This window comes from Chelmon rostratus, chromosome 15, assembly GCF_017976325.1.
Source record: "Chelmon rostratus isolate fCheRos1 chromosome 15, fCheRos1.pri, whole genome shotgun sequence".
NCBI lineage: Eukaryota > Metazoa > Chordata > Actinopteri > Chaetodontiformes > Chaetodontidae > Chelmon > Chelmon rostratus.
This window is the reverse complement of record NC_055672.1, coordinates 4,722,835-4,737,389: the sequence shown is the minus strand read 5'-3', so window position 1 is coordinate 4,737,389 and position 14,555 is coordinate 4,722,835. Positions and strand designations below refer to the sequence as shown.

General features: G+C 40.4%; 1 protein-coding gene across 3 annotated transcripts in view; it reads right to left on the bottom strand.

The window, feature by feature from the left end:
- Positions 1 to 499: 499 nt before the first annotated feature.
- Positions 500 to 14,555, bottom strand: part of LOC121618133 (transmembrane protein 87A-like) — a 17,441-nt gene continuing 3,385 nt past the window's right edge. For 2 of the 3 annotated variants that reach the window (XM_041953435.1, XM_041953436.1), the window contains exons 3-20: positions 14,315 to 14,412; positions 12,152 to 12,268; positions 11,966 to 12,013; positions 11,719 to 11,760; positions 10,738 to 10,864; positions 10,519 to 10,580; positions 10,080 to 10,263; positions 9,894 to 9,993; positions 9,621 to 9,714; positions 6,524 to 6,595; positions 6,285 to 6,393; positions 5,380 to 5,438; positions 5,146 to 5,249; positions 4,964 to 5,040; positions 4,244 to 4,308; positions 4,088 to 4,140; positions 2,683 to 2,713; positions 500 to 2,551 (exon numbers count right to left, since the gene is read on the bottom strand). In XM_041953435.1, coding sequence (XP_041809369.1) covers positions 2,510 to 2,551; positions 2,683 to 2,713; positions 4,088 to 4,140; positions 4,244 to 4,308; positions 4,964 to 5,040; positions 5,146 to 5,249; positions 5,380 to 5,438; positions 6,285 to 6,393; positions 6,524 to 6,595; positions 9,621 to 9,714; positions 9,894 to 9,993; positions 10,080 to 10,263; positions 10,519 to 10,580; positions 10,738 to 10,864; positions 11,719 to 11,760; positions 11,966 to 12,013; positions 12,152 to 12,268; positions 14,315 to 14,412 — 1,484 coding nt within the window. In that variant the 3' untranslated portion in view covers positions 500 to 2,509. Of the gene's footprint in view, positions 2,552 to 2,682; positions 2,714 to 4,087; positions 4,141 to 4,243; positions 4,309 to 4,963; positions 5,041 to 5,145; positions 5,250 to 5,379; positions 5,439 to 6,284; positions 6,394 to 6,523; positions 6,596 to 9,620; positions 9,715 to 9,893; positions 9,994 to 10,079; positions 10,264 to 10,518; positions 10,581 to 10,737; positions 10,865 to 11,718; positions 11,761 to 11,965; positions 12,014 to 12,151; positions 12,269 to 12,667; positions 12,786 to 14,314; positions 14,413 to 14,555 lie in introns of those variants that run through there. The other variant, XM_041953439.1, reaches the window with a different exon arrangement.

The following is a 14,555-nucleotide window of genomic DNA, read 5'->3' as shown; positions in this document are numbered from 1 at the left end:
AGGAACGTATTAAAGGTGCAGCGACATTCGTTAAACGGCGCTGTTCAATTCTCGCGTGACTCCGTCATGTTAACGTTTTTGGGTTTTTTTTTTTTCATTTTAAGAAAGCACTGAGTTCCATAAAAGAAGCTCAAAATATATATATTCCGCTATGAAATATTGTAAATATTATAAAAAAAACTTGCTTCAATTCCTAATTTGAACATCATTCTTTTGTACTTGTTGCTTGTTTCATTATTACTTTAGCTGTTTAATTTTTATTTATTTTTAATTTAATTTTTGGATACATGTTGTGTGCTATTTAGCATTTTTTAATCAATTCAATATTGCAGCTCATTTTGTTTGAAAATAAATATATACTGTCAAGCATCTCTAAGCACTAAAAGAGCATTCCTAAAGTATTCCAATTACTTCTGTAAAAAAGACAATATGTTTAGCGAAATGCACCTGAATATTACAAACATTTGTCCTAAATGCACACAACAAGGACATTTATAACCATGTTTCAATATAAATTTTATTTGCAGGACATACGCAAAAAGCCATACAATATCATCAGCTTCACATTGCACAATGCAGACTCACATCCAGAAATTGGGCTTTAGTGTCTCTCTAAAATAAAATATACTCAACAAGACTTGGATAAATATTAAAAAAACAAACAAACATGAATTACAGAATTTAGATTATCCACACAAACTGCAGTAGATTGCACAAGGACGGGATATAATTCTGCCAGATACGGCAAGATTATTTTGCAGTGTGAATGGGATCGGCGCAAAGGAATCTGCAGTTGTGGTAGAATGAAAGTTATTCATTAAGCATGTTTAGTATTTCTTTAAACTAACCTGTGCTACTGAATTTGAGTGAGAACCTTAACAAAACTCTGGCCCAATTAGTGCAGGTAGTGAGATAGGACTACATACATACTACACCACCACATATGTGAGGCTAATCAATGGATTCTGTGATTCAGTATCTTAAAAATAAAAATTCACTTTGGTGACATCAACATGAAGTGGACCCAAATCACTGCTGTTAAGTGAAAAGCTGCAAAATGTTAATTTATATAGAGATGAAAATAAGTTTAAGACTCATGACTACTTCTGCTTGAAAACAGGTCTGGAAAATGTATAAATTAACCGCACTCACTGAGCAGTCTTTTATTTGTCATTTGAAAATCACCAACATCAGTCTCACATTTTCAGTCAGTTGAGCTGTTCCGTTTAAAAGAGAACATCTCAGAGAAGTGATCACGTTGTGTTTCTTATGGTACATACTTGGCTTCGAATGGGTTTCATGACCAAGGGGGTCATCACATTCTCTCAGCACAGAAAACAATGTGTTCCAGTTAACACGAGGATTCCCCAAAAACACAGATTTCACCCTGACAAACGTGATCTGCTTCAAGTATTCACTGATGCAGCTGTGTTTACGTACAGTACCAGTAGCTTATTTACTTGTATATTCAGGATTACTCAGTTAGCCAGACAAAAAAAAAGTGTTAGTTATGTGTTAACAATAAGATGTACATATACAATTCGCTGGTGTGGCTACAGAAATGAGCTCAGGAAATGGGAAGGTAAAAGCATTAAAACATTGTTTTTAGTTATCTGGCTAAGTGGTTAATTATATCATACAGTTGCCTGCATATTTCAATATTAAATATCCATCATCATGTTACCTTGTTATATAGGTAAGGTGATAAAATGCATGCTGAAAACACTGACTCTCCTACATCATGTCTATAGCACAGCACACCTCTGAAGGTAAGTGTCTGTCGCTGTGGTATCTTAAATATAATCTTACTATGCACAATAACTCAGTGTTTCCAGCATGTGTTTTCCGTTCCGTTCATACAATCATCTGGTTTCTTGGATGAGACAACTGCCAAGAATCGTCATGATTTGCACATGAACAGATCTGAAATCAGTCCTACAAAATTTGACCAATTAGATGCTGGGGTCACCTCTTCAGTTCGAAGCTGGTGGGAAACTTCTCTCTAATGTTTTTATCTTGCACCTCCAGTGCTCAAGAAACCACACGCCTCTTTAAATATTGTATTAGTCTAAAACCACAGGACAGGATTTTAAATATTCTATTTTCCACAAGGGCACTGTATAAAATGGCCGGATTCTACTTGATTTTGGCCACGTTTGTGACACGGAAGAAACATCTTTGAAACAAATGAAATATTTATCAAAGTGCTCTGCTGTGTAATTGCTTCAGTTTCAGCCTCCTCCCAGAATGCTGATCTTCACATCAACAGTCAACCCGTCCGACTACAGGTCGCACAGTACGGCCTTCACATAAACACACTATTCATGCTTCTTTGAGCTTATCATAGTGTTACACAACACCTGTGAAACAAAACTAAAAATGTAAAGTGTCTGGAGAGAACTGTTGCCTTTGCCCACATTTTTTTGGTTGTTAGATCACTCAGAACGCATTCATCGCTGCCTGAGTGAAATCACCTTTCCATTCTCACGTCATCCTCTCGCGTGAACTTCTACTCCATTTTGGATCGCTCCATCTTGGTTTTCAGGATTTCCTGGAAAAGGAGAACGCAGATTAATGCACGCGCGGTAACGTGATTGTGGAAGGGCAGCGCAGCAAAGGCCGTAAGCAGCGTTTGAAACAGAAGTCATGAGACTAGCAGCGGGAAGTAAAAGGACACTTTACCTCTTCCTCGTCTAGCATTACAGGGAGTGCTCTGTAGAGAAAGAGAGAAAAAAACAGAGGAGGAGGCAGTGAATGCTTTCACACAGTCCAGGCCTGGCTAAAACAACATTTTAAGATACTCTGTAGCTTGTTTGTGCTTCTAAAGTGTTGCTATTTGAGTATTTACAGTATCTATTTCTAGTCTGTGCGACACATTAAGATGGATTACTGTACTTTTAATCAACCACTACATTTCAGAGTAAAATATTGTACATTTTACTCCCTGCAGGTACTAATTACTTTTCAAATTAAGATTTTACATTAAAAAAATAATCAGTTTACAAATTATTAATTTGTAAAATACTAAACCAGTGTCCGTTCTAGTTGGCCCCATTGGCATGTCAGATGATTTCATCTAAATGACTAAATCCCAAAGAGATCAAATTATATATATTATATATGTCACTAAAAATCAAAAACTTTATTTCTTCTTTCATCGCCCATTAATCACCTTATGACCCCTCAGATTTAACTTGTTAAAACTAGCCCCACTCTCAACTACTTGAGTATTAATTCATAAGAAATAAAAAATAACATATAATTTATGTTTCTGATAAAACTTCTGTGCTTTTACTGAAGGTTTTAAATGAATGAAATCTACTTGTAATGGAGTATTTCTACATTAAAGGATAACTTTCGTTTTTTACAACCTGGACCTTATTGGTAGCATTAAATACGACCATTTACTCACCCAGACAACTTTGGTGGCATTTGGAGTCGTTTTGAAGAAATTAGCCCCAGAGGAGCGGCGCGTATATCCGTATAATGCGAGTACTCAGGGCATCCATGCGCAGCCTCTATATAACGCATAATCTGCGGCGAAACTCGTTCATATTCCAATATTTTGTTCTGATATGCTGGTGCTATTCCCCTCTGAGCCCGTGGTGGCATGTTATCAACATCCGGCGTCTCTAGACAACTACCTCTGACGTGGATGATGTAATTTCTGAACGCCGCACGCTGCGAGCAGCCAGCCACAACACGGCTAACTCTGCGGCGGTCGGCTACGAATACGCAATAACGAACCATAGCTGTGCCAAACTACAGCTAAACTAGCCGACCACGGGCTCAGAGGGGAATAGCACCAGCATATCATAACAAAATATTGGAATATGAACAAGTTTCGCCGCAGATTATGCGTTATATAGAGGCTGTGCATGGATGCCCCGAGTACTCGCATTATATATATATAAGTAGTGGAGAGTGGGGCTAGTTTTAACAAGTTAAATCTGAGGGGTCATAAGGTGATTAATGGGCGATGAAAGAAGAAATAACAAAGTTTAATTATCCTTTAAGTAAAAGATGTGAATTCTTCCTCCACTACTGGTCAGCTTGATGTCTAAAATATTAAATTCAATCTACTTACACATCAGCTACAGTTGTAGGAATGTTCTCTTCAACCCATTTCAGGTCTTCATCCTGGCAAAAGCACAGTTTAGACACACAAAATTATTAGATTACGTTTGGATAAAACAATAAATGGATAAAATGAGAGCGATGTTGAGAGAAGACATTCAATCACCTCTTTACTCAACAGTTTCTGGGAGCCATTAGAATCAGGCTTTGAGCCTCTCATCTTCATTCCCTCTAAAAAGGAAAAAAAAAAGAAAGAAAAAGGAGAAAAAGCCAGTTGAACTCACACAGAAGTCCCTTGTCCAATAATATGATTATGACATAACCAGGTTATTAAATGTTCCATTTATACTATAACATGATTATGAGATGGACATTTCTAAATTAATATACAGTAATTCTGTGTTATAGAACGCCCCAGGTGACAAGGTCGTCTTTATGGGAAAGAATATTGACAGGTGAACGGGTTTATCAAAAACTACACGAATGCTGCTGCTTTTGCAGCTGCAACACAAACCTACAGGAAAACACTGCTGGAACTATCACAGACGTCCATCACAGCAGAACAGATAATAATGCTCAAATATGGAGCAATTAAGACGGCATCAGAACACACTATGACGTAATGGTTTCCACATTTAATGTGTTGGTGTGACAAACATGAGGAAATCTTTGGCCCTGCAGCCCTTAGCTCTCTTAAGGCTAGCATTTACTGGATACTTTAGCTAGCGTGCATATCAGGTCTGCTTACGAGGTTAGCTGGCTGGACAGAGCTGCTTGTTAGCAAACAGCGACACACTCAGCTGCTACAAGACACGATCTAAATGTTGACAGTTTCTCAATCCCCAGCTGGTTTTGCAATGTAAAGCAGGGGAGCTACAAGTCTTACCAAAAGCCTCATTCAGCATGGGCTCCTTGGCATCTTCCTCTTCATCATCTTCATCGATCAGAGGAGAATGGGAGAACCTGAGAGAAAACAGAACCCGAAATGAAATACAACTCCTGGCAACCTCAAACGTCTGAGATGGTTTTAGGCTCCAAGATCAGCGTCGGCTCGAGATGGACTCTGACCTCTGGCTGTTAGCAGAGGGCCGCAGCAGCACCATGATCACCAGCAGAATGGTGGAGAACAGGAGCCGCCAGAAGGCATCGTCTACCCACAAGTCCCTCCAACCCTGTGGAAAGGACACAAGCAGAAAAGAGTGAACATGGATGTTGTCGGGTTGACTTTTCACCTCTGTAGAAACAAGAAACGGAAACCTCAACACAATCCAATAATCGATCAATAACAGAAACCAAACTGACCGTCTGGCAGTCTACCAGCTTGAAGACTTTGGTAGTCCAGATGATGAATATGATGGAAGCTGTGGATACAAAGCAAAAAAACAGGCTCATTTTGAGGTCTGCAAATGATTTGCAAATCAGAAAGCGCATATAAAGCCTCAAACCAGTGGAAGCAAAACTGGAAAAGGTCATACCAGCCAAAAGGTAGCCAGCTGCCGGCTAGCTTAGCTTAGCATAAAGACTGGAAACAGGGGGCGACAGCAAGACTGGCTCTGTCCAAAGGTGACAAAATCTTCCTACCAGCACCTCTAAAGCTCCCAAATGAAAACATTATATCTACTTTGTTTAATCTGTGCAGAAAAATATGGTAAAACATGTATTATTTCAGTTTCAGATGCTGACCTTGATAAAAGAGTACTCCTCCAATTTAGCATTGTACTCCTATGAACAGTTGCCTGGTTGCTAAAACATAGTGGCAACCTGTCAACTCAAAGCAGCCATGCCTATAATAACTTCAAACCTTAATAAAGTTTAAACAAGTGAGCTATAAAAAAATTCATTCCCTGTAAAGCTGTCATGAAGAGGGAAATTAGCTATAGTGACAAGCTGATGTATAGTTGAGCAGTTTAATATGGAGGTCTATGGGGATTGACTCTCTCTTGGAGCCTCAAGTGGCCATTCGAGGAAATGCAGTTTTGGCACATCTGCATTGGCTTCATTTACTCTATCAGCCCTGGAGGTTGCTGCTTGTTCCAGAGCTGTAAAAGGTTTTATATAACCCTTTTTTCTCCCCAGCACCTATAAACAGACTTTGATGTGTGTAATTGATGAAGTTACCCTTAAACTGACCATAATGAAGCAGCTGTTTTTAAGCTACGTTGCAGCTCTGCTAAGAGGCTGTACTTCTTAGAGCCGTCGCTACTCACCGACCACAGAGAAGATGAGAGTGTTGGTGAAGTGTTGATATAAGGAGAGCTTCACCACGTTTCTGCGGAGCTTCAGGAGACGAGTGGTTTGAGAAAGACTGATGAAAATGTGGACACAAATTAAGGACAACAGACTACACACACATTCAAATGATCAGAATCAAAAGCTTGTATCTGCAACGCGTTGGAAAATGCACATCCTGATCAGCCCCGATCAGCCCTAGCCGGGTAAAGGATATCCACCACATGACACAGGAGTCAATAAGGGAGAGGCTGAGATTAGCCACCAGGGCAACCGTCCCATAGAAACCCTGGAAAACAAGACAAGAGTCGAATTTTACAAACAAGACAAAACGTGAGCCTGGAGGACAGCAGAGAGCAAATAGTGTGTGTGCAAACATGACTTAGCCACAAGGGAAGCCACAGCGCTTCTTTCAAACATAAGACGAGCATGTGTTGGTGAAGTCTTCCCTCTCTGGAGCTGCAGCCTGACAAAACACATCTGCTCACCAAACTACACAACCTCTCTCAACCCTTCTTACTGCCTTTCTTAGCTCATGTTCCTTTGAGTAACTTCGTGTTTTCATGACTTGCAGTGTCTGTGGCTTTGAATATCACTCCTAGATCAAATTCGTCATTCCCTATTATCATCACTTGTCTGCCTCCTGGAGACCGAATCCCTGCGTAACCTCATCTCTCCATCGTCTCCTCTGCTCAGATCAGATGTATTTATACAGAGTGCCTTGAAAGCTGTGTCAGGCGAGAGTTTTGTGTTAAAACCGCTTGTGGGGGCTGCAACAGATAACGTCCAATCTTATCTAAACTGCAGCGGGTTCATTACATTTGCCTCGGTGAAATTCATCTGTGGTCACAGAAAGTTGTGAATTAAGGCTTAGAAATTAAATAGAAAGTCTCCTGAACAGCAGCGAGAAAGTGCACCTCCTCAGACTTACATCTTTTGTATAGTTTGGGATACAGTCAGTCTTCATGGGGTGGCTTGGTTGACATAGATTAATGTATTCTGTGCACTCTATTGACTCCACTTAGCAGGATCTCCGTTTCAACACAGCTACCTCGCACTTCTATCCGAGTGATGCCTTTAAGCTCTTATCTTTAAGATTTCCATAGGAATTCATCCTAATCATGATCAGCATTTCTTTTTCAGCAACAGCCATTTAATGTACTCACATTCTCTGCGGTAGTTTTCATTTTTAGTGACGGGGTCTGCCACTTGCATGCATGACTTACAGGACTGCACTGCAGCCGCATCACAATAAATCATCCAACGTGCAAAACACAAGGAGGCTTTTATTGTGAAGCACCTCAGAAGTTACACACAGCATCAGCATGATGGGAAAAGGCACATTACTGAATAACCGCTTCTTTAAAACACACACTGCAAACACACCACTACTTCCTCTGTTGATGTCTGACACGGTAGCTGCTCATGGTGTGCTTGCTGCTGTATTAAACTGCAACTGCTGTTACCACGGTTACCACAGGTGTTGCTAAATCAGCCTGAAATCTTAAGAGCTACGAAACTAAATGGAAACTCTAATGAGAGAAGGCCATTTTGTCAGAATAACAAACCCGGACAATTCAGATGGTTTTAAGGATAAAGTTACCGTTTACAGGCATGTGAAAAAATTAGGACACCTCATGAAATCCTGTGTATTTTAAAATATATTTGGACATATGGGTATTTAATGTCAATTTTAATTAAACTGAGGGATCCAAGTAATATAACTAAACAATAAAAAAATAAGAAAAGCCAGTTTAAAACTTGCTGTAAAATTTAATTAAAAAATAATGCAATTTCTGGTGAGGAATAAATTAGGACACCCCCCTATATTATCCCTCTTAAAATGTTGCAAATCCCAAACAGGTGCATCACGTCAGGTGCACATGATTAGTACATCGTTACCCAGCATTTGAATGGAGCCTTGCCCTATTTAAACCTCAAATTTAGTTTGGTGTGGCCCTGACAGTTGGTATGTTGAGGTGAGCGCCATGGTGAGGTCTAAAGAGCTTCCTGATGCCCTCAGAAAGAAGATTGTGGCCGCTTACGAGTCTGGTAAAGGATTTAAAAAGATTTCAAAAGAATTTAACATCAGCCATTCCACCATTCGCAAAATTATTTACAAGTGGAGGACATTTAAAACAACTGCCACCATGCCAAGATCTGGCCGTCCGAGCAAGTTTACCCCCAGAGCAGAACGCAAGATGCTCAAAGAGGTCCTGAAAAATCCTAAAGTGTCATCAAGGGAATTACAGCAGGTTCTGGCAACTGTCGATGTGAAAGTGCACGACTCTACCATCAGAAAGAGACTGCACAAGTGTGACTTGCATGGGAGGTGTGCAAGGAAGAAACCTTTGCTCTCTAAAAAAAACATCAAGGCCAGACTGAAGTTTGCCAGAGAGAACATAGACAAAGACCACGACTTCTGGAATAAGGTTCTTTGGACAGATGAGTCTAAAATTGAATTATTTGGACACCAGAACAGAAGACATGTTTGGCGTAAACCAAATACAGCCTTCCAAGAAAAGAACCTCATACCAACTGTAAAGCATGGAGGGGGCAGTGTCATGGTTTGGGGATGCTTTGCTGCAGCAGGACCTGGCCAACTCACCATCATAGAATCCACCATGAATTCTACTGTGTATCAGAGGGTGCTTGAAAAAAATGTGAAACCATCTGTCAAAAAATTAAAGCTGAAGCGTAACTGGATACTGCAACAAGACAATGACCCAAAGCATACCAGCAAATCCACCAAGGACTGGCTAAAAAGGAAGAAGTGGAGAGTCCTGGAATGGCCAAGTCAAAGCCCTGATCTTAATCCCATCGAAATGCTGTGGGGTGACTTGAAACGGGCTGTACATGCAAGACACCCCTCAAACATCTCACAGCTGAAAGAATTCTGCATTGAGGAGTGGGCCAAACTTTCTCCTGATCGATGTCAGAGACTGGTAAAAGGCTACAAAAAGCGTCTCGTTGAAGTCATATCAGCCAAAGGGGGCAACACTAGCTACTAGGGGGTAGGGTGTCCTAACTTTTTCCTCCATTGAAATACATACTTTATTTTTTTTCTTTTTTTGGATTTGTCAAACAATGTTCATTTTTGTTGTTAAATTGCAATCAAATCACTTTCTTTTTGAAAAATACATAAAAACATGACTGGATATTGGTATGTGTACCATTTCTAAATAAAGAGCTGATTATTTAATGGGGTGTCCTAATTTTCTCACATGCCTGTATGTATTTGTATGATAAATGCTGAGAATGATAGCTGTCGGGTGGTGTGAGGCTGGTGAAGTTCACTAACAGTCGGTACTTACACCCGTCACTCGTAGCACACCTTCCACAGAGGAGAAGAGCAGGTAAAGAAGCCCAACAGCTACCAGCCGGTGCACTGTGGTACCCAACCGGGGTCTGCATGAGCGAGGGGAAAAACTGTTCATCACACTGACACATGATTGAAATGGTACTATTAGCAGCTAGTCCCCCACTGGTTTTAATTTCTGAAGAATAATGACTCCTCATTTTAAAAGGGGAAATACTAAAAAAACCAGATCAGCTTAAAAAGGTATGTTTTAAAAGAGTAGACTTACTTGACGATGCCGTAGCCGAGACTGACTATGAGGACCAGGATCCGGGCTAAAGATCTTTTCAGTGCAGAGAGCAGCTCAGCGAAAATCACAGCACCTTGAACTGAGGAGACAAAATAACGATTACTGAGGAAAACAGAGAAAATATCATTCCACACACAGACGAGCAAGTGTACAAAACCAACCAACCGTAGTCTCCTTTGTAACGGATGCTCTGGTATTCAGAGTAAAACACAGCTTTTTCCAGCATGCCGAGGATGATGACAGCGCCGATCCAGAACTGGATCCGCAGCAGATCCCTCCAGTAGCAGGCACACCAGAAGAGCCAGAGAGCCCCGAACAGCACGTACACAATGCACATGATCATGAAGAACTGTGATGGACGGGAGGGAGAGACCAGTTAAGCTTTCTATTCCAATCGTTCCTGCAGACCAATACTGATGCTGTCCAACTGTCCTACTGTCCTATAAACAATGAGGAAGCTGAAAATCTAAAAACTATTACGGCCAAGAGGTTTGTTTGCTCTAAACTCTAAACTGTCATATAATTAGTTGGAACCATAAAACTTGTGCTGAAGACATTTTTAAACATCTATAAAACCTCCTTTTATATAACTCATAGTGCATACCATCATCAGGGGCCAGTCTGCTGGAGACGAGTAGTCATGTGGTCTCTTCATCTCAACTTTCACTGATGAAAGAAAACCAAAAAAAAAAGTCTCATCTGCTGACACAAAACTGTCACTTCTGAAAAGTCTCATCTTTTTGTTCCTCTCTGCTTCACCAATTTATCTCCCGAGTGAAGACGAGAGATCCTAAAGCTTCTGTGGTGAAATGGTGCTTCTCACTTGTGAAAGCAAAGCTGAGCTGCTCGGCCCCGATGTCTTCTTCCTCGACTCCGCGGAACAAAGGCTGCACCTTCACTATGAACAGATAAGGACTGTCCTCCCAGGCTTTGGCCACGGCGCTGATGTCCTGCAAAAAGGATTGAAACCAGGTCAAACAGCAGAACACGTTAGTGTGTTAGAAAAATAACTGAAGTATAGGAAAGTCATTTCAAGTACACTTTTACTTTCTGTGCTTCATTTAAAGTATGTTTGACATATAGTTTTAAAAAGTGCTTCTAAATAAACGTCATTAAGTTAAAGTGGTATTTCAAAGTACTTATAAAAAGTGCACTTCATTGTAAGTGTATTATTGTACTTTAAATTCTAAATTACAAATACTTTAATAGTTTATGAAATGAATATTAATATTTTCCCATTCTCTTTAATACACTGTTTGCATGCTTGACTTCATTTGAAGTATATTTAAGTATATATCCCACACATTGTTGATATAATACAATTGTACTGCAAGTGTGTTTTGAACGTTCATGAATGATTTCAACTGGTGGACTTCAGTGCACTTAAGCTGCACCAATTTAGCAACTACTTACACTTCAAGTACACTTGAGTATTACCCAAGCGGTTCTCAAGTACTACTTGGAGTACACTTACGTATACGCGAAGGCGAAAAAATAGCACAGCGTGTACTTAGGACATTCTTCAAAAAGTAGAATTTAAGTAGAATATATTTTCACCTGGGAGGGGTTATTTCCAAAAACGTAATGAGCAATAAATGCATGATGTAAAGTGCCTGTTCATCTCTGCTATTATACCTGTATTATACCTGGACTGGACCAACACACAAACAGCTGTGAGAGGGGACGCAAAAGTAGTTCAGAAAATGCAATTCCTACAGTGACCTTATGGGGGGTCTGCAGAACATGACCCCTATAAAAACATACATTTGAAGACATTCACGTTAAAAGTGACAGCATGTCTTACCGGCTTGTCAGGCCAAATAAGGCTCTGATTGGATGGGTCGCTCTAAACAGAACACAGAACACAGCGTTAAGGTGAACAGACGACACGCACAAACTAAAAAAAAAAAAAAAAAAAGCTTTATAAAGTTTGGATTTGACAGTGTAAAACAACGCCAGGGTTTGACTCTCACACACACACAGATGACGTTTTTAGACATCATGATCAATATGGTGAATCTCGTTTATAAGCGGCTTTATCAGTGACTCACCTTTGGGCTGGTGAGGGGCTGATATGGGTTGAAGTCTGCATAATACACCTAGATGAGAGGGCACGGTAAAGTTAGCTGAAACGCGCAGACATTAGATAACTGCTGCACTAACAAGCACCGAGCTTGAACTTCAGTACGCTGATCGTGTTTGTGTGCTATTCATCGTCAGACGACACCTTTGTTTACCTTTGGTAAGAAGAGGGAGGAGCAGTTGTCGAAGTACATGTAGCCCTGACTGTAGAAGCCGCTCCAGCCGTCTTTCAGCATGTGGTCCATACCAAACATGTTCATCGCCTTGTTGTCCTACAACGGACAGTGGGGGGAAATTAATAACACTATAAAACTGTACTGATGGTACAACATTACACCAAATGAATTAATTCATGCATATGTGTGTAGTTTTACTACAAATATCTAAAATGCACAAACTAGTTTTTCCACATATACACAGTTAATGCTTTATATAGTCTGTTGTGAACAACAGCTGCACAAAAAATGAAGTTCTTTAAAAAAACACAGATGACACTGCGTGACATTTCATAATCAATGATAAAATGTGTGGAATAGTGATGAAATCAGCATAAATACAGAGTTTAAGTGTTATATTTTTACTTCTATTTGACTGTCTGGATTCATTTTGTTTAAAAACGGGAGGAAACAACCTCAATCTCAAACTGTCAATATGTAGAATGCTGTAATCACCTTCAATTCAACTCATCCCACTACGCTGTCGGACTTCTTTATTAGTGGAAACCCCACACAGAAAACAGCCAACATTAGGCACCAATTAGTCTGTAACGAACGCCACTGTTAGCATGTGATCCCTGTTGGGACGGTGGAGAGAAATTCCCTTTCAAAGGCCTGATGACACTTCAGACAAACAACTCTGGTTGCTGCAAAATAAATGTTGAAAGAATAGCTGCAAAGAACCCAAACCACACATGTGTCTCACTCTGCTTACACAACAGATCTGAGCCTGTCAGTGCGCTTTATTGATGACAACTGGAAATTAATGAGCAGATGTTTGAGAGTGCGAGTGATGAAGATGGAGCTGCGATGGAATACTTGGCTCAGACGGAATCCAGAAACTTTTAAAGTAGTTCATGTCAGTTTGTTGACATTTGGATTTCATTAAAAGAATTCGTATATGCTGCTCTGGTCTTGCTTGAAGTCAGTGTTCCACCTGTTTTAGAAAAGTGCTTTGAGAACGGCCGGAGGCGACATGACATTTCAAAACACATCTGAATAAGAAACAGAGCGATTCAGGCTCCAGGTGACCTCGACATACCCTCTCTTTCTGACCCTCTGCTTCAAGACCGACAGCGACAAGGTGAAGCGCATCAAAGCCAAAGCAGCAGCTGAGTTTGAGACGCCGCCGGACAAGGAGACGTCGCCGGCACAAAGACGGGAGCTGAGCCCGAGGCCGTGAAAACACTCTGAGGGAGGACACACCAGCTGCTCTGACTGACAGAGTGTTGATGCTGAATGTGAAGCCAAAACCCCTGAACTGTAGAAAAGTCCATGAGGTGAACTTTCCGAGAGTGAAAAGTGGCAAAAAAAACATGATAAACACGAATGATTTGATTTTAAGTGCTACTGATCTTCAATCGCCAATTTCTACCAACCAGTAAAAGTAAAAGTCCTGATAGTGCAGTAAATGTTCCCTGTCAGTGTTTTCCTATTATATCTGATGTAATACTGTAATACTAATATTACTGCTGCATTAATGTGTGTGTTGCATTTTGCTGCTGTAGGGGTTTAAGGTTGAACTACTTTATATACTGTTGGCTAGTTTAATCTACAGCAATGCATCATATTCTAGAAAATCATATGTTTGTAGCCTCATAGTCCTGTGAGAACCACGTATCGCCAAAAAGTTTCAGGAGCTCAGAAAATACAGCTTGTTTTCAGCTTAGTGACGATGCATTTTCCAGCTAACCCGAGAGGCTTTTTAAAGAGTTTATTTATATATAGAGGAAGACTTTATTCTTCAGTTTATCAGAGAAATTTGAATTCAAAATCACCAAATTTGGAGATAAGTGGTTTTCACTGGTAGTAACTAAAGCAGCCAGACAAATGTAGTGGAGTAAAAAGCCCAATATTTGCCTCTGAGATGTAGTACAAAGGAAATATAGTTGTAAATAAGTAAATAAAGTAAATAAAGTTGCCTAAAATGGAAATATTCAAATAAAGTACAAGTACCTTGAATCTGTACTTAAGCACAGTACTTGAGTAAATCTACTTGTTTACATTCGGTCCCTGCTGTGGACCACAGCTGCTGAACCTGTGTGTGATATTAACACTCGCGGCAAAACACACAGACATCAGCAGAGAAGAGCCGATACTCACTGGCGTGTTAAAGACCTCATTGTAGCAAACAGAGGAGCGCAGGTACCAGCTGATGTTGAACGCCAGGTTTCGGTCACATGACCCTGTGTCACCCTGGACTGCAGAGGGATAAAAGAGGACGTTACTCAGAGGGTGCAGCGCTGCGTGATGAGACAGTAATCAGGCCTCAGGCCCCAGCAGCTGTTCCTGATCATCACCTGACAGGAGTGACTCTGTGTTATCATCCACTTACACTTCACTG